The sequence below is a fragment of the Drosophila tropicalis genome, unplaced genomic scaffold, assembly GCF_018151085.1.
Source record: "Drosophila tropicalis isolate 14030-0801.00 unplaced genomic scaffold, ASM1815108v1 contig_393, whole genome shotgun sequence".
NCBI classification, from domain to species: Eukaryota; Metazoa; Arthropoda; class Insecta; order Diptera; family Drosophilidae; genus Drosophila; species Drosophila tropicalis.
The window spans coordinates 2733660-2754148 of record NW_027172855.1 but is presented as its reverse complement, the minus strand read 5'-3'; the positions used below and the strand labels follow the sequence as shown (position 1 = coordinate 2754148).

General features: G+C 34.9%; 1 protein-coding gene across 1 annotated transcript in view; it reads right to left on the bottom strand.

Moving 5' to 3' along the window:
• Positions 1-13266: 13266 nt before the first annotated feature.
• The window catches only part of side-II (sidestep II), an 82086-nt gene continuing 74863 nt past the window's right edge, over positions 13267-20489 (bottom strand). Inside the window, exons 16-20 of the mRNA XM_068284430.1 lie at positions 20190-20371; positions 19124-19311; positions 18937-19045; positions 17556-17785; positions 13267-14222 (exon numbers count right to left, since the gene is read on the bottom strand). Of these exons, the coding sequence (XP_068140531.1) occupies positions 13548-14222; positions 17556-17785; positions 18937-19045; positions 19124-19311; positions 20190-20371 (1384 nt within the window). The 3' untranslated portion in view covers positions 13267-13547. The remainder of the gene's footprint in view (positions 14223-17555; positions 17786-18936; positions 19046-19123; positions 19312-20189; positions 20372-20489) is intronic.

The following is a 20489-nucleotide window of genomic DNA, read 5'->3' as shown; positions in this document are numbered from 1 at the left end:
TTCACTCAACTCCACTGATCTCCTCTTCACAAAAATTTCCCCCATGCTAAACCCTTTTTAGATGACTTTTCGCCTATGCCTGATTTGCTGCCATTGAATTGAATGATTTTGTTTTTCAATTTATTGGGATTTGCTTTTGGCACAAAGAATGGGTTAGATGGAGCTGCAAACGGATTCCTTTCCGGTCTGCCATCAAAACATATAAAGCATTTTTATTATAACACACACACACACACACAGTGAAGGCTAAGCAACAGAGGGGTAAAGAGGAGGAGTTAAGAAAGGGAAAACGTATTTCCCACGCACGATATTATCAGAATTGATTTATTTGCCTGCCCCCTTTTCTTATTCTCTTCTGTTTTTTTGTGAGGCTCTGTTGTAATGTTTTACTTTGGGGGGGTCTAAGCCTTTTTGATTTTAGTCCTTCCGGTCGCTCATATTCAATCAATTTGCTGGTCACAACACGTTCCACGCGTTCGTATTTTTTATTTGCCTTGAAACATCAAATATATTTTATGTAAATAAATTTGCCTTAAAAAGACAAAACGCAAATTGTTTTCGCACGCATTTATTTAATTAAAATACTTTTCTCTTCCTGTTTTGCTCTGTTTCGTGTGGTGGCAATAAAAAATCGTAACTGAGGTAAATTTTTAATTCTGACAAAAGACTACACTACAAAATTGGGCAAAAACTGTTACAGAGTTAAGGTAAAAGTTTGCAAAATTTTAAATATTCCTTTGGGGTTTAATCTTTTTGGGCTTACAAGACTGAGAAAAATTAAATTTATTCACTTTAGGATAATTCTTACATATATAAGTGGAAAATCTTTATAAGAAATTATCATTTATGATTGTTGGAGGAGTTTTTTATTCAATTTCTTGACTTTTCCAAGATAAATAAGCATAAAATTTATGTTTTTTTGATCAATATTTATTCAACGATCCCCATTTTGTTGTATAGTGTAATAAAGATACCTTGGGCACACCACATACGTTAGCCTATAATATTTCTTATATGTTTTTGTAATATTTTTATTATTTAAAAAAGAAAAGAAAAATATATACAGAAAAGGGAAACGAGCATTTACCACCAAAGCTGACGACCGCAACTTTTGGTTTTGTTTTTCTGACTGGTTATGAAAAATTAAAAAATAAAAAGAATATAAAAAACAAAACACAACAACGAGAGGCGTGGCACCCGGTCGTACCGCCCAAAAATGTCAGACGAGACGGGGCGCAGGGGAGGCGGTGGCATCCATAAATCCCGCTAGCATTTCACATTTCACATGTGTATATGTTTTTTATTACCATGGTTGTGTGTGTGTGTGTGTGTATCTATGTGAGTATTTTTTTGGTTTGTGTTAGTATGTTTTGGTAGCTTCACTGTCTTTGCTGGTTGCCGCCTGGCAGCGAGCTTTGCGCTTAAGTCTAATGCGAAAAGTTGTGAATAGGCTCAGTAGGAAATCCTATTTTATGGCGCAAAGTTACTGCAGTCATAAAAACATTGGGTTATGCTGGAGAGAGTGGGCAAGAAGGAAATATTTTATATAGACCGAAAGGAAAAGAGTAGCAAACAATTGGACCCCTCAACTCGTTTTAGTCCTATGTGCTTGTTGTTTGTTGTTGATTTTTCAAAAAAAAAAAAAAAAACCTATTACGGAATCTCTTTTCTTTGCGTTTTTCTTTTGATCCTACAAAAGTGTAAATATTTGCATAAATCATTTGATCCATCATCATTTTATATGTATTAATACTTATACATTTCATTGAAATTTAGTATTGGGATTCCGATCAGGGACTTTAGAAGAACAAAATAAAGCCAATAGAAATTAAACAAGTGATTTAGTGACTTAACTGAACCAGTGGCCTAGTGAATAAGTAACTTAGCGGGTAATTGAACTTGTTCACTAATTAAAAGTAAGTCAGTGAACTATTAAGTTAAAATTGGTCGTTTGATTTTGATCTAAATAATGTTTGCTTCTAAAGGGATATGGTATATTTGAGTATTATTTGATTTAAAAGTCAAGAATTACCATGTCTAAATTGGAGCTTCCTCTATATCTTCATTGTTTAGGCAATAAACGAATAATTTTCCTTTATTTATTAAGATTAAAACTAAAATTGAATTTAGATAAATAAAAAGTATGAAAATCAGTCATATTTTTATTTTTTAGTAAATTTTTCAATATTTTTTATCTCTATGCTTTTAAATAATAAAAAAACAAACTGATTAAATTCCATTCTTTTTCTTTTATAAGTTATTAAAAGCAAAATAAATTGTAAAAAAATGTAAGTCTCAATTAAATGTCAGTCAGATTGAAAAAATTTAAATCTATATTAAATGTCAGTCAGATTAAAACGTAAAAGACTAAGAAAGTGAATAACTGACCGTCGTCCTGTCGTCCTGGCTAGAAAAAAAAAACGAGAAGAAAGCGTAGTGCTCTGCGTGCTTTACATAATTGCACAACATAAAAAGGCAACGAAAGATAGGCAGAAAGAGCATTCTTAAACCCTTTCCAACCGAGTGCAGTGGAGGGGGCAATAGCATCACGTGCCATGCGGTAACTTTATTTGCTTGTTGTCGCTTTTGTTATTTCATTTTTGATACCCTTTCCGAGACGTGCAGTCACATTAATTTGCCACCAAGTTTGCATCCCAATTCAATATATTTCTGATTATATTACAGCTATGTATCTATCTAATGGAGGCGGTTATTTTGTAATAAGCAAGACAATTATACTTATAATAATAAAAAATTATCCTAGAAGCAAACATTGAAGGTTTATATACAATAGATAGGTTTAGTTACAAGTCTTAGGAAAACGTATAAGCTTGAGAATACTTTTCCAGCTTATTGCATACTACTAAGGGGCAAAGACATCGCATTCCACAGGCCTAGATCCGCCTAAGTACAACTCATGATAACGATGGGCCCTTACCTTTAACCTTCCTTAACAAGATTCATAGAATTTCCTTATTGTTATTATTTATAAATCAACATTGAAATTTTTGAGTGGATGCGTCGTTTTCTTGCTTTATCTTTTAGTGTTCTTTTGTTTCTTTATTTATTTTTTCCTCTCATTTTTAATGTTTTTATTTCTGGTATTTTTTGGTTTTAGAGAGATAATTACAAAAAATGTTTTGCGTGCCGCGTGCATTGCACGATGGGCCGAGGATAATTATGACTTCTGTTCCTTGGGCTTTGCTGTTGTTTCTTTTGCCATTTTCTCTTTCGTCCTGTTTTACATTTCAACAGCTATTTTTTGTACTTTCTTTTCTTCACGACTTGTGTGTTTCTTAGCTTCTTTTTTATACCATACACCCATAGGGTGAAATGGTATATTAAAGTCGCCAAAATGTATGTAACAGGCAGAAGGAAGCTTCTCCGACCCTATAAAGTATATATATTCTTGATCAGGATGAATAGCCGAGTCGATCTAGCCATGTCCGTCTGTCCGTCCGTCCGTCCGTCCGTCCGTCCGTCCGTCCGTCCGTCCGTCCGTATGAACACGCAGATCTCGGAGACTATAAGAGCTAGAGCCACCAAATTTGGTATGTATACTCGTGTATTATGTACATATATAGAGTACATTGGAATTTCGGCCACGCCCCCTTACGCCCCCAGGAATCACATAAAACTGTTTTTCTTAAAAAGTATAACAGCTAGAGACATCAAATTTGGTTTATATACTCGTTTAGTTGGCGCGCAGAAACTAATTGTTTAAACTTTTTGCCACGCCCCCTTCCGCCCCCGGAATTTACATAAAACTGATTTTCTTAAAAACTATGACAGCTACCGACATCAAATTTGGTATGCAGACTAGTTTAATAGATGCGCAGAAACTGGCTATTTAAAAATTTTGCCACGCCCACTTCCGCCCCCGCAAATTAAACAAAACTGATTTTATCAAAAACAAACAAAGCTAAACTCACCAAATTTAGTATGTATACTGGCTTAGTATGCGCGCAGAGTATACATATTTTGATATTTTGCCACGCCCACTTCCGCCTCCATAATTAAGAAAAAACCGATTTCCCCCTGTAGTTTTTTGACCATCGCATTCAAATTCGGCAGACTAATTAATCTTATCTATTTCTACAAAACTACCAAATTTTATTGAAATCGGACTAGAAACATGCAAAATATGCGTATGAACGTATTTTACTAAGCGGTCCACAAGGCCAGAATTGGCCGTTGGCTAGTGGCGGCGCTAGAGTGCTGTGTTTGTAGAGTCAGCGAGATAGCACATAGTATGAAGCATGTAAAAACAATTTAATAGACATATGTATGTACATTTGGTTTTCGAAATCTAAAAAAATTTGTTTCACCTGGTGTATGGTATACCCGAGTCGACGAGTCGACTTACTTGCTTCATTTATGTATTGTGCGTGAATTTTGTGTTAAATTTTCTTGTTTTTACGTGGGCCAAGGAAGAATTGTCAGTATTAAAGCAATTTGGAAATTTTACTATGTACACGGTCATTAGATATGAAATTACTTCCTTTACGTTGAGTAGAAAATATAGATAAATGAAGCAAGTAAGTCGACTCGTCGACTCGGGTATACCATACACCAGGTGAAACAAATTTTTTTAAATTTCGAAAACCAAATGTATGTCTATTAAATTGTTTTTACATGCTTCATACTATGTGCTATCTCGCTGACTCTACAAACACACGAGCACTCTAGCGCCGCCACTAGCCAACGGCCAATTCTGCCCTTGTGGACCGCTTAGTAAAATACTTTCATACGCATATTTTGCATGTTTCTAGTCCGATTTCAATAAAATTTGGTAGTTTTGTAGAAATAGATAAGAATAATTAGTCTGCCGAATTTGAATGCGATAGTCAAAAAACTACAGGAGGAAATCGGTTTTTTCTTAATTATGGAGGCGGAAGTGGGCGTGGCAAAATATGAAAATATATATACTCTGCGCGCATACTAAGCCAGTATACATACTAAATTTGGTGACTTTAGCTTTGTTAGTTTTTGAGAAAATCAGTTTTGTTTAATTTTCGGGGGCGGAAGTGGGCGTGGCAAAATTTTTAAATAACCAGTTTCTGCGCGTCTATTAAACTAGTCTGCATACAAAATTTGATGTCGGTAGCTGTCATAGTTTTTAAAAAAATCAGTTTTATGTAAATTCCGGGGGCGGAAGGGGGCGTGGCAAAAAGTTTAAACAATTAGTTTCTGCGCGCCAACTAAACGAGTATATAAACCAAATTTGATGTCTCTAGCTGTTATACTTTTTAAGAAAAACAGTTTTATGTGATTCCTGGGGGCGTAAGGGGGCGTGGCCGAAATTCCAATGTACTCTATATATGTACATAATACACGAGTATACATACCAAATTTGGTGGCTCTAGCTCTTATAGTCTCCGAGATCTGCGTGTTCATACGGACGGACGGACGGACGGACGGACGGACGGACGGACGGACGGACGGACGGACGGACAGACGGACATGGCTAGATCGACTCGGCTATTCATCCTGATCAAGAATATATATACTTTATAGGGTCGGAGAAGCTTCCTTCTGCCTGTTACATACATTTTGGCGACTTTAATATACCATTTCACCCTATGGGTGTATGGTATAAAAATGATAACAGATTACTATTGTTTTTCCTCAGACAAATGCTTAGAACCAAATTCATTCAGACAGTAATCCAAGATTATGTAATGTTTTTTTTTATATTTTTGCTTCTTTGTTTTCAATCTACTATGCAAATAAATCGTTGAACTTTGCAGTTTTAGTTGCCATGGAGTATGCACATGTTGCTTTGCCTTCAGTGCCAGTTTTTTTGCTTCTTGTCTTTCTCCTATTTCCACAACAGTTTCATTTTATGCTGTCATCTCTCTTTATGTTGCAATCTAAACCAAAAGGACTCGCCAATCTGACCTGTTTCCCCTCCAACAATTTCAACCCTCCTCTTACCATGCCGTTTCGCCCATACCTTTGATTTTGATGGCTTGCCAAACAGTTGGAATATGATTTTTGCAATTTTCGCATGAACTCAACCAAAAAATTAAACTTGACTCTCTACTGCAAAATTGTAAAGTTTTTAATACGTTCTGTTTCACTGGGAGGTGGGGAATGTGCGGGATGCTTCTACCCACTCTTCCCCAGGGGGAGACTTTCAATGGGCTTGTCAATCTGTGCGGCAGTCAATAGACACAAAAAAAAAAGCATTTTCCTCACCCCTACAGATGGTTTTTACTGCTGCGTTTTTAATTTTTTTTTTTTCACTTCTCTTTTGCCTTTTTTTTTTGTTGCTGTTGCTTCAGCTTCTCAACTGCCTGGCAAACATTTGAAAATTATTTTAATTAAGGCATTTTAATTAACACACACATGCGAGTTGTTGTTGTTGTTTTTGTGCTCTTTTTCCATAAATTGTTGCGACTTTCCCTCTGCATATGTATATGTATGTATATAAAATATTATACTCTACCCGCTATTCACCGCACCGCTTTTTGGCCGCGAGGCAGCGACCATGTTGACACAGAATTTAAATTTATTTTTCTTGTTATTTTGCATGTGATTATTTTTAGATGTCATTTAAGCGGCTCATTTTGGGTATATATGTTAGAGCAAACGGTTGGTAATTATATATTGGAATCAAACTTTTCATGCAAAGAAGTCCAGACCCACTGAAAATTTTTCGTCAAAAGTAAAAAATATTGATTAATTATCAAGTTGTCAACATTGGTTAGAAAAATAATTTAAAAAGTTTTTCATCAGTTTATAAAGTAAATGTGACGCATATTTATTTAGATTTTTTATTATTTTTAGTTATGTATGTAAGCAGAAAAGTTTTTCCAACGAGAAATAATTGTAGAATAAATAAAATGAAACTTATATGCCAATATAAATATTTACATATTTGTATAACTTTTTTCAATTAATTAGTTTCAACAAACTAGTTTTGTATAATTTTTGTCGTACAAAAAGTCCAAAACTAAAGATGACAAAAAAATTGTCGCAGTAAATGTGTTTCTTGAGTTTGCTTGATACTTAAATTGACTTTATCGGCACTTAAATTGCAAATGTTTGTAATGTAAATTTGCAAGTTGTTATTATTATTATTATAAGTATAGAATATAGTTGTAAACTAGCAACCTAACTATATTTTACAAGCAATGGCAACTAAGGCATTCGGCTTATCGTTAGACGAAAACTACATCCATAGACTAGCCTGGGATTCGAACCCGGGCCCTCGTTGTTCAGTTGCCCAAATGACTTAGACATTTCATCTACCGAGGACTAAATTTATAAGTTAAAATGTTAAAATATGTTTATTTGAACTTACAATAAATTAATTAGAATTGTCTAAATTTTAAAATGAAAAGGTATAAAATTTACCTAGGGAAATTATTACAGCAAATTTTAATATCTACAGCAGAAAAGTAGGCAACAAAAAAGTTTAACTTCTCTTGTATGAAAAACATATGACCGAAATCAATAATGTCTTAAATTTAATTCATTAAATAAACTGATAACAATAACGGATGTTATTGATTGGACTATCGAATTCTTAATTTTGGACCCAACCTGATTTCGACGGGGGAAAAGACATTGAAATATTTTGAGCAACTTTTTTGCTTTATCCTTTCGAATTATATCTTGTTAAAACCAAATTGAATGAGGAATGATTCTCCCAATTCGAGATCTGTTATATTACCTATATATAGAAAATTAACATTTCTTGTCAAATAAATATTGAATCTAATGGATGAATTTTTCAAACTTTACTTTGTTAGCAAACTTTAGTTATAATTTCTTTATAAGTCAATTAGTATTCTTATTTTGTTGCATCAAGAGAGTCAAACATCAAAGTGTAACAATTTTAAAGAGCTTGAAAATCATTTTTGTAAATTATCTAAACAATGATAAATCATTGATGAAAAGGTTGAGATGCGGTTCAATGAGCTTTTTTTTAATTTTAACAATATTCGAAATTCTGATTATGTGAGTTACTATACAGCTTTAAAATTTGCGGCTTTGTCAGCTAAATTAAAACTATTTTAAATTTAAATAAGAAGTTTTAAAATTACATAGGCCCCTTTCCAATAGGGCTTTAGTTGCCTCTTGCCTTTAGTTAAACTCGATTTGATATGTCAAGAATATGCAACGGGTGGCAACTCTTGTAATTTATTAAAATGTGTGTGCGTTCTTCTATATACATATATATATATTAGGCCAACACGAACATTTAACCATAAATTGTTGTGTCAGGCGACGCATAACAGGCAACAAAAAAAAAAAAAAGAAAAGAAACGAAAAAATTGGAAGGCTGAGTCGTTGTGCTAAATTTCATTTCATGCAGCGCTGAGTCTGATTCGGGGTCAAGTTGAAAGTATAGGCTGGGATTTATGGGCACAATTTTGGGTGTGCATGTATATATATGTATAAGGACATATATCCTTTTCCGCCCCAATTTCTACAATTCGTTTGTGTTGCCCCTTTTTTGGCTTGACAAATTTGCGCAAAATTTCTGCGGTCAAGTCGCCGGTTAATTGAGTTCAAATATGCAATTACATATGCATTTGTTTATCGCTCCATTGCCGTGGTTGTGCACAATAATAAATCAAATAATAAAAACGCTGATGTTTTAATTAAAATAACTATTTATGAAAAAGTGTCGTGCAAAAAAATAAAGAGAAACACCAGCAACAACAACAAAAACAAGAGAAATGAGCTTCATAACGAAGGACGCAACTTTTTCGCATCCATTTTTGTGCTCATTAATTTAGCTAACAAAAACTGTGGTCAGTTTTTAATTAAAAAACCACCAAACAGATGGAGGAGCAAAAAAAAAAAAAAAAAAAAAAAAAATATAACGTAAAAAATTCTATAAATCATAATCATTTAAAATTATAATAAATGCATAAAATTGGTTGCAATCAACTTAAATATGCTTTCGCATTCATATTAAAGCATCCGTTGCTAGAAGTCAATATTAACTTTAAAACTTTGTCCCCGCTGCTAATTGCGTTGACAATTGTACGACAAGCGAACAAAGAGGCTGACTATCCAAGATAAGCGAGGGTATGGGAGGGTATTGGGCGGGTATTGTCGGTCGCCTTCTGCTAATGAACATCGATTTGGCCTCAGCTTGAAAAACGAAAATGCTAGCCCCCGTAATCGAAATCGGAATTTAAATTGACTCATTAAAACGGAGCAAAAAGCGGGTCGCACGACAATTAAACAAACGCCCCCACACACATACATACATACATACACACATAGAGTCATCGACGATGGGGACTAAAATGGAGCTGAAAGAAAAAGCATCATATACCCCTCTCCGCCACAAACGCACTCCATTTTTCAGGACACTCTCCAGAATTTCAATCGCCATCACTGGGGGTCATTAGTTAATTTGCCAAAGCGACTTCTCTTCACTTTTGTGTATTTATATGCCCCTCTTTTTCCCTCTTTTCCCTCAACTTTTTTATCCACCATATCCTCCCTTTCCAAAAGGGCGGAGAAAGTGTTAAAAACTTTACTGGAAACTTCTTAATAAGCATAAGAAAGGATTTTCCCAACAAAAGTCAATGGATTTTTCATAAGAATTGTCTAAATTTCAAAATGAAAAGGTATAAAATTTACTTAGAGAAATTATTAAAGCAAATTTTAACGTCTACAGCAGAAAAGTAGGCAACAAAAAAGTTTAATTTCACTTGTATGAAAAAAAAATTCTTTAACAAATTGTTTACTATAATTTAATCTTCAATTTAAATATTCGCGAAACTGACAAAACTTTAGAAGTCAAACTGACTCTTGTCTATTTTCAGAAAGAAGCTATCTTAAGATACCAAAAGAATTATATACACACACACAAACTAAATCTTTCTCCAAATCTAGTTCTTCCCTTTAAAGAATAGAAGCGAAATCCCATTTGTTTGCTAAATAAAGTTACTATTTCCTCGCTTTTGTTATTGTTTCTTTTTTTTTTCTTTTCTTTTTACAAACTTCCTACTGTCAAGGACGAACACGAATAGAAATGTTCATGGGCTCGTAATTTATATAGCCACCCTATGAGCCGCACCCCAAGCAGTAGACCCCTACACCCCAACAGCACTCTGGTGCGTGTCTAGTCGCAATCTGCTGGGGCAATTAGATTTTATTGAGCCGCTGATTTACACAATGTGAGCTTCAATTCAATTTCAGGATCTGTTCCTGCCGCCGCATCTCACTAAATTTAATGTGTGAAGGAATGAGAATTAAATTCTCACACATTAGTTAGTGAATTGAAAATCAATATTTTTGAAATGACTATTACACCAACGGATGGATCATAGGCCAGATAGAGAGCAAACAACAAGAGCATAAATCACATGCATAATTTCATTCAAATGTTTGGCGTTTCTTTGCCAGGGGCTATTGCCTCTGCATAGTTTTTTTTTGTTTGCTCCTCTTCTAGCTGGCAAATGGAGCGTTTAATTTATTTACATTTATTGGCCGTAAGGCTGATTGGTCAGAATGTGTTAGGCCATATTTTTTTGTTTGCTATCTATGTGAGCTCTGGCACGTGCAAACGAATTTCTATGGCCAAGACATAAAAAAGAATAAGTACAAGTAAAATTCCTTGAAAACTATTATGGCGCTTTGCCAGGACTAGATTTACCAACTTTAATTGAAAAGGATATCAGCGAATGTATTTTGCGACTTAGATTTGCTTTCACTCCTTGAAGATTGAATTGGATTACAAGGTCTAAATGTAATAATAGACAAAATTACGATAAAAGATATGTATAGAAGTCCGTGGTATGGTTTTTTCCATGTTGAAGGTATAAATGAAAATTGTTTCCTAACAATTAATCCATTTGCTTTTTTTGCAAAAGTAAAAATAACATTTTAAAATAAAATATTGATCTGCAAGTTTCACTTTCATTCAACTGCCAAAATGGATTCCAATTATCTACTTCTACAACAGAAAATTGACTCGGCCACAAAGGAATTTCCAGTCCATTTCCACACACATATACACTCTTACTCACACATACATACACACACACTGACAAATCAAAGCCAAAAGTTTTCAGTTTTCCTGTCAATTTTGTTTGCTCAAGTCCCAAAAAAACGTTTCATGTGGTTGACCATAAATTTTGGGTGGCTCAACGGGTGGGCCCCAACAGCTGGCCACTGCTTTTTGTATAAAATTTGATTTGCTAATGAAGCTAAAGGCGGGTGAAGATATGTTTTCGAAGCAGCCGACGAAGGGGAGCATATGAAATTTTAAGTAGTTTTTCGCTTGGCACTTGCGGTTTTGTCTTGCGGGTGTTGGGTATTGTGGTTACTCATGACCAGCCACTGAGATGGGTAACTAAATTCCACTTTGAGTGGCCAGTTTTAATTGGTCAAGTGTGGTAAGAACAAATAAAATTAGAATTTATAAATAAATCTCAGTAATATATAGCATAGTAAAGTTTGAATACCCTACACATTTCAATTGTTTTACCCAGTTAGTTATTCAAAAAAAGTTAAATGAAACGTTGCAAACCAGGTAAGAATACTAAACTGATTCGAATATTATAAAAATAATTCATTAATTCAAGGTAAAAAGTAAAATATGTTGCTGCAAGGTAAACTAAACACCATAAATTTTAAAAAAGATTCTTTCTCCGTTTTATTACTCAAAAAAAAAAAAAAATTTTCATATGAGGCAGTTTTATGATTATTGTTAAATTGTTAACTGCCTTTGGCAATTTGCTGACCTTTTTTAAAACGTTTAAGCTTAAATATTCATGAAGTTTGTTTAATAAGCACATCTAAAGAGCTTGAAAAGCAGTACAAACAATAAAAGTAATACAGGTAGCGAATGATTCAGTTATCCAACCACAACTGCTTCCAAGGGTTTGAGATTGAAGGCTCCACAACAATCATATTCGATAAATATAATCTCTATTCGCAGCAAACTTACCAACAAAGTGAACAGACCATTTCGCCAGGTAATAAATATCTCCTCCCAACAGAAATCAACCATTAATCAAAGTCGATTTTTTTTCAAATGTTTCTTTTAATTAATTTAATTATATTTTCGCCCTTTTTTTGCTACATTCCGTTTACTATTTTCTGTTCTCATTTCTTTTTTAGCTTTTCCATTTGTCACACACTTTAATTTATTAATAATTTTTAATGCATTTATTGTAATAATTTAGCCTAACACAGTTTTTAACTAAACTCATTTGGTTTTATATTTCTATTTTGTCTTACATTAAATATACATATATATTATTCATTTTTGTTTATTGCTAACGATTTATTTTGCTATTTTCTATGAAGGACATGGGCCGACTTGCAAATTGTCGACTCGAAAACCAAAATAAAAATTGGAAACCCAAATGAAGAACGATCTCTTAACTAAATTTACAATTTACATAATTCTATTTTACTTTTTGGTTTTTACTTTTCATTTATACATTTCAATAAGTTTAAGTTTTATACATACAATAAATACAATTGTCTTAAGTTTACCTGCATTACATACATACATACATAGTTTGTGCCTATGTGTGTGTTTTTCAGGGCTACAGAAAAGTGGTATATATACATACATATAGGCAATCTGGCACGATGTTTCACCACAAAAAATCTCAATCTAAATAGTGCCAGATTGCTTATAGTTATACTATTCAGAAATGCTGCTCTTGGGATTCTGTTCATATATGTTTCGAATCGTTAGTATTATTCAAGCTCAAATTTAGGAGTTCCATATGTAACAAAGATATAAAACAACTGAGCAGGGCACGAACCGATACCTGATAAAGCAGTTTCTATCTGATTAATAACATTCAAATTTTTATTTGGAAACATTTTTTCTACAAAATATTTTAACTACTAAATTGTCTTGAGTCTTTTTGAAGTTCCTTAAATGATACGAGTTTTAATTTCATTTCTGATATTTGAAATTTTTATTTTCCTTTGTATAAGTTTTAAATTAAAAAAATTAACATTTCCGAAACAAACTAAAAGTTTGAGAGATTAGTTAAACTTAAAAGTTTTTAAAACAGTTTAAAAAACATTTCGACAATAAATATCTAAAAACTATTGAATACCAAAAAAAATGAAATAATAAGAACTTATAGTAGAATTTCTGTTTAAATAATATTGTTTTTATTTCACTTATAAACAAAAAGATTTTTACATTTATTTCTATTATACATTTATAGGGATATGTATCTTACATCCAATTAAATGTATGTATATGTTTATTTATACTTTTAGTTATGCATATGTTTCCATTCTTTTGATGAGTTTCCATTTCCTGTTTCTATATGTTTGTGTATGTGTTCGAAAAGATATGCCAGTTTTCCGCTCACCTTTCTTTTTATCTAGAGTCAAAGTTACGATTTAAGTTTAAGATATGCACAGCACCTTAAAGGGAACAGAACTATTTGTTGTAGATACAATACAATATACACTTACATTGATATTTCTCTATAATACAGACTTAACTTATAGATCTATCTATCTAAACGCAAGCAATATGTCTAGCGGGAAGGGAGGGGTAGGACTAACGACTGCCAAAAAGTTGAATGCGCTTAGACACAACTCTCGGGCACTCGCTGTGTCATGAGGCAATCCTTAATAGCATTTATATTGATGTTATCATCCAAATCCTGTGAGGAATTGCATGAGGTGGTTGCCGTTGTTGTCGATGTTGTGTTATTGGCCTTGCCCACAACGCCCATAACACTACCAGCGCTGCCCAGAAGCAAAGTGGAGCCCGAATGATGTTGCGGCTGATGCTGATGCTGAAGCTGATGATGATGATTATGATGATGATGTCGATTCAGTGTGGCGGTATGGGTTACACCAATACTACCACCACCAGCAGTGTTACCACCGCCCGCTTGCTGCAATGGATGATGCAGACGTCCACTGGCATAAGCATTCAGTATGTAGCCACCGCCACTACCCAGTCCAGGTGGCAAGGTACCCACACCGCTGCTATGATGAGCCGCCAGTGTGGCGGTCGAGGAGAGTGAGGTGGGTGAACCAATTATGGTGCCACTCAAACCAAGTGGTTTGCCACCCAGGCTGCCCATCATGCTGCTGGTGGGCGAGATAACCGTGCTGCTGCATCCGCCACCAGCTGCTGCCACGGCAGCCAAGAGTTGCGCCCTCTGCGCATTGATTTGATTGTAGGTGACCGTTGCACTCGACGATGGATCCCCACCACACAGCATCGTAGTCGTCGTCGTTGTCGGTTGAATCTGTAAGACAGTCAATGTGGATTACGTTCACATTAGTGCATCTGCGTGAGCAAGCCTAGTCAACTGGAAGCAGTCACATTCCAAACCCAAACCATCCTAACCAGTCAGTCGACCCTCTTCTTAGTCGTAGGGCAAAAAAAAAAACTTTCATCCGTTGTGCCGTGTTGGTTTTGAGGGAAATGCATTTCACGAAAAAATTTGCAAATTGAATTCTAAGCCAAACACAAACAGGAAAAGGATATGCAATCAATAAGAATATTAAATACACTTACCAATCTCCGCAAATCTACAAAATAAATGCAATAAAAATGTTGCCAAGGAAAAAAAAAAAAACTTATACGTTAAAGTAGTACAAGAAAATCATTAAACAATTTTTCCCTCGATGTTTGATTTGAAGGAGAAAAAAAATATAATTTTCATTTCCATTTCATTGTTTGCTCGCCGCCTGCATGCCAAAAACATAATTTCTTGATTACCATAAAAACAAATGTGGCCAACAAATACATTCGAGTCAAAGCCAGTGCACAGAAATTGGCATTGAAAATATTTTTACCGACCGAAAACGAAATGAAATTCTAATTGAAATCTCTCAATGCAATTTTCACCGGGCTCGAATGTTTGTGGGTTGTTTCTGTGAAGTGATTTTAGCCATTTCGTTACTGTTATATTTTTGGGCAATATTTAAAATTATTTAATTAACGAATTGAGTTATGCCAGCCAAAACCGAAAAACGTAGCGAACCAAAAACCAATCCAACCAACTACCCAACCGAACATTTACATTTGGCTCTGGATGGTAATTTAAATGTAATTGAAATCTGCAAATCCCATTTACTTCATACGAACAAAAAAAAAAAAGTTACGACAGCGAAACACTCTTCTTTCTAGACAATATGACAATGCGGAATAGACATATCACAGGACAGGACGTATAAGAGGTCAAACCTACAATTCTCTTTAATTGGAATTCGACCTTTATACTTAGTTTGTGATTATTTAATTTTTAAGATAAACTAAGAAATTTCGAGTTCTAGCATTTCAATGAGTCGAAAATTAAACCTAAATACAACTCTCTCTTTTTCCCCTTATTAGATCTAACAGTTTCCTAAGATGTTCGATTTCTTAGCAAAAATTAGGATCTAAATTAATTAAACTTCAAATAAATTTATCTTTAACTGATTATGAAGACCCATTATAAAGCTCTAGCAAAACATAATAGGAGAACAAATATTTTAATTCACATGGTGAAATCTATAAATATTAAAATCATCTTTAAAATTTAAAATGTTGATCTATACCCTATATTTACAAACTTTAGGGCTTACAATATGGCTTTTGTTATTGTTCTTTTTTTTTTGTGCTCTTATCTGTTTTGCAATGGGAAGCAGAGAAAACCGCAAACGTTAGCTAAAAGACCCCCCACATTTTTTTCCAAATTGGTTCTGTTTGGTTTGTTTCTGGCAGATTAGTGATACATATGTATTTATGTATAAGTTATATTATATATATGTGTGTGTGCATACCCTAATATGTGTATACATTCAATTCATATGCACAAATCTATGTATGTATATTCGCGGCCTGGTAGTCAATTGGTCATGGTCTCTGCATATGGTCAAAACGCATTTGAGTTCTAATCTCATACACAGGCACAGCTTATGGTAATGGCTCTGGATCTCTGAATGATGTCAGCGACAAAGCAAAAACGGAAACCACCACATCGATGCTCAGAAAAATAGTCGATTACCAAATACCCTAAACAGGGAAATATGTTTTCCAAAAATATTCTCTAGTATACAAAAAAATTCATATATTGGATTGGCTATCCGTCACGGAGATAATATTTATATACCCTCTTCTGGCATTTGAAATACAGGGTATGTAACATTTTATTGAGAAATATTCATAAATAAATTCTAATTTCGAATTTAATGAAATGAAAACAAATGTGTTGTTGGACTAGAATTCTGCACTAATCTCCAAATAGACGCCAGCAAAATAAGCACATCAGAATTATAAGAGGAACCAACACAAAATGCAAAACAAAAATGTATGTATATAATTTAAAATAATAATGGCAAATCGAATTTTTGGGCGTGAAAATTATAGTGAGTGGGTGAGCGTTTCGAATAAATATGGATGTACTTTTTCAATTTATGTATCTGTATGTTGCATTTTTTTAAACACTTTATTCTGATTCCGATGAAAGTAAGTCCATTTGAATTTAATTCCTTTAGGACATATAGTTAGGACATTACTGTACAAAACAAAATAAAAATTAAATGAAAAATTTTATTCATTATGGAACTTGTTCTTAGAAAACCTCTTTACCCATTTCACATTTTTACTTCAGTTACAAGTCTTTCTCTTTTGCCCCTAACCATACCAATCTAATAGGATGCTTGGCTACAAATACATAGATCAAATCCATCTGCTTCATCTATATATATGCACTCTGTACCAAATGCGCATCCAGACAAGGAACAAAAAATTGTACAAAAAAAAAATGGTTAAAATTGATTGATTATGAACCATTCGATTTGATGAATTGTGTTTTAAGAGTCTTACAATTACCTTCAACTTCAAACTCAGACTGTACATTTTTTTGCCTTATTCCCCATGTTATCCCTTGATTTAGCCAATAGCTTTTATTTATAACCCCAAGAGAGTGAAACGAACAGCAAAACGGATAGGGACTGTAAGCAGAAGCTGGAATAAATTGCGGCGGGAAAGGAAGAGGACAGAGAGGGGCAAAACGCGCTCTACCAACACCAATCGCCTTGACAGTTTAAAAGCTTTTTTTTAATATACACCCCACACTTACCCCATTTACCCCACACCGAAGACCCTACACCATGGTATGTATTCCAGGTGAGCCCAGCAACTCGTGGTTGCCTTGGATTTTGTTTAGCAATTTCAGCAATTTGAGTAGTTGATTGGTTTTTAGTGCAGAAAAACAGATTGCCAAAGATAAACGAACCAAAGCCAAAGCCAAAAATGGTTATTTTGCCTGACAACTCGTAGACGGGAAGACTGCTAAATAGTAGCAAAACCAAAAAAAGAAACAAACAGGGAAAAAAGGAGAAGGACAAAACCAATGGCCAAATCAAATTGCAATGCAAATGCAAAACCAAATGCCTCCATCTCACTTTCTTTTCGAGGTAGATAAAAAAAGATATCCCTTGGGAGTGTCAAAAGTGGGTTGGTGGTCATTTTGGCCAATTTAAAGTTTCCCTTTTCATATTTAGCTACTGTTTTCCTGTCTCCCTTTGTGTGTTTTTTTTTTTTTAGCCCTGCGATAATCTCATCTCTTTTGTGCCTTTCAAATACTCACATTGCCATTGGGTGACCATTTGGAGACTCCTGCACCGCCTCCACCATTACCAACTACCGACGTGGCTGCTGCAAATTCGCCAGCAACTGTGGCCGAAGCTGTAGCAATTGCTGGGCCAGCTCCTCCTGCTCCTGTTGATGATGCCACCACCGCTGTGGATGTGCTGCTGCCTGTGGTGGTGCCCACATTGGAGGCATTGCTTCCGCTACTGCCAGCGCTGCTGCCGCCAACTGTGTGTTTGATTGAAATTTATTGATGATGGTGCCGCCACACGTTTTTGGGGTCGCCATCGTCGTCCATGTCCATGTCCATTTCCATGTTCATGTCCATGTGGGTGGTATGTGGTTGCGTTTTTAGATTGGCGGGTTCCATCGTTAAAAATATTTACGATTAAAAGAAAATTGCATTTGTTGATTGGATTGGATTGGTTTTGGTGTCGGTGTCGGTGCCGGTGCCGGTGCCGTATCCAATGTCCAGAGTCCAGAGTGGGTTGTGGTTGTAGTTGGGTCGGTGTTTTGTATCCGCATCGTATTGTTGTGTTGATGAGATTGATTACGATTGCGGGTCGGGTGAAGCCAAAACAGCAGGAAGCGACCAAATAGCGGGTATGTGATAGCGCGAGACACATGAAAGTAAATGTCAGAAAAGTGGCCATAAAATTTGATTAAAGTTTAATGCTCAACGTGTGTGCACATCACAGTCAACTTATACACAGCTCAACTGGCAGATAATTTTTTCCCCTTCTTTGGATGACATTGAAATTAAAGAACTCGAACAAATATTTCCTACTGAATATTTTAACATTTAAATGGAAATATATTTTTAAAGTGCAACAATCTCAACTTAAACAATTTCCTTTAATTACAATTTCAACCCTAGGTGGTTATTGTTATTGTAATAAACAAAGTTTTCTACAAAGGCTTGTTGCACTTCACTTATTAAGAAATGTTACTTTGTCACTTTAATTTTATAAAATTTCTAATTATCTAGAAAAACAAACAATAGTTAAAAAATTCACTTATTAGTCAATTCGTGACAAAAATCTAACATGAGTACTCGAAGAACTTGTTGAAAATCATAAACGAATTTTACATTGGCATAAAAGTAATTGGAGGAAATGTTCTTGAGGTTGAGTTCTTTATTCCAATATTCCAAATTATTATGTTTATTCATTTATATTTTCGATTCTATGAAGTTTTTTATTGAATCATTTGGTAATCCATTCAATTAATCGGGCTTTACTGTCATATAATTATATATTGTCTTACTACAACTAAATAAATAAAAATAAGTTTTAGCTTTAATGCCCTCCAAGTTGAAGCCACCTCAAGGACTACTTAATACTCGTTCCGAACTTTTACAAATCGTTTACGATACTCACCATATTGAGAAGGTATAACATCCGGATCACGCTCATCTTCAACCAAATCCTCTGATGACTTTGTCTTTATGTCTGTATGCTGCCAACGAGGTTTCTCCAGGTTTCCACTCTACAATAAAAAAAAAAAGAAAAAGGTTTCAACAGTAAATACTTTTATTTTCAAGTGCCTCTTTTTCACTTCACTCACCTTAAAGACATCATTTGGTTGGGCTGTTACACCGGCTGCCGTTGCCTTGCTGCCATGTTGACGATTGCGTCGCAAATTGTGTACAAATGTCACCACAAATATCCGTATCGCGATGGCCACACCAATAATTATGATGGTCAGAACACTGCCAACAATCACCGGCGACAATGTCAGTGTTACATCGTCGTCTGTTTCCCGATTGTTGTTCGTGTCGACGTTGTTGTAATTATAGGTTAACAATCGCAGGTCATAAATCATTGTTGGATTTTTAGATAGACGATAGCCAAGAGTTGTAGGTGTAAGGAAGTTAAATGTGTTCACAATTGATGATGGGTCGAATAGAAATGAAAGTAGATAAAGTAAAAAGAGGATATCAATTGTGTGAATACAAACTATAAATAAACTAATTAAGTTCGATTGCTTTTTGAAAATAATCATAAAAATAGAACAAATAATTACTATTAGCAATTAGTTTCAGGGAGACTAATTTAAAATAAAACTTTTATTTTACGCTGCTTCACCTGCAGGTCGTTCATGTCAAAAAGTAATTTTACACATATTTTTAAGCCATCAGTAGATTGAAGACAAGCATGGTGAAGCTGAAGTTGGAACTGTCGGTGGCAGTGGAGTGAGCCATCAGGCATCAAGGAGCATGTTGATTATGTAAGTACCTGCAGATGACTACTACCGAGTGCCTGTCAAGTGTCGCCCACATCCCTCTCACCCTCTTTCTCTCGTGCGCCTCTCCGTTTTCCATCCAGAGTCTATCTACAACATGGAGATGGAGCCTATGCCTACACGAGATTAATACGAGCAGTTGGAGGGCAAAACTCTCACACTCCATCTGTCTCTGCCTCTCTCGTCTACCTGTCCTTCAAGTACGTCCATCAGTGCGTCAAATATCAAAGCGTAAAGGGGGGAACCCATAACAAAAAAAAAAAAAGAAGGAAAACAAGAAGCTGGGAGCCAAGTAGAGGACTCTGGCAGCAGCCCATCTACATCCATCAATCAAATGCACATACACATTTTCGGTTGGTACCATCTGGCGGCAAATCCTGCCACTCACCTGTCTTGTAAGCTGTTGAACCAATTATGAAATCGGGCAAAAGATACACTGCACTCCGTCCCTTCTGATTGTACGAATAGATGCGTAAACGCAAAGAGTTATTCTCCTGCACCATCATCGAGGTTAATGTATCCAAATTTTCCAATGAGAATAGCGATTCCTCAGGATTGCTTAAGTTGAATCTGGCGAAAAAGAGAACATTTTGCTTATTAAATCAGAGTTCAACGGCATTTAAGCCCTTTAATCATGTGCAATCAAACATCAAATACCAGAAAAAAGGACATTCCCCAACCCCTTTAG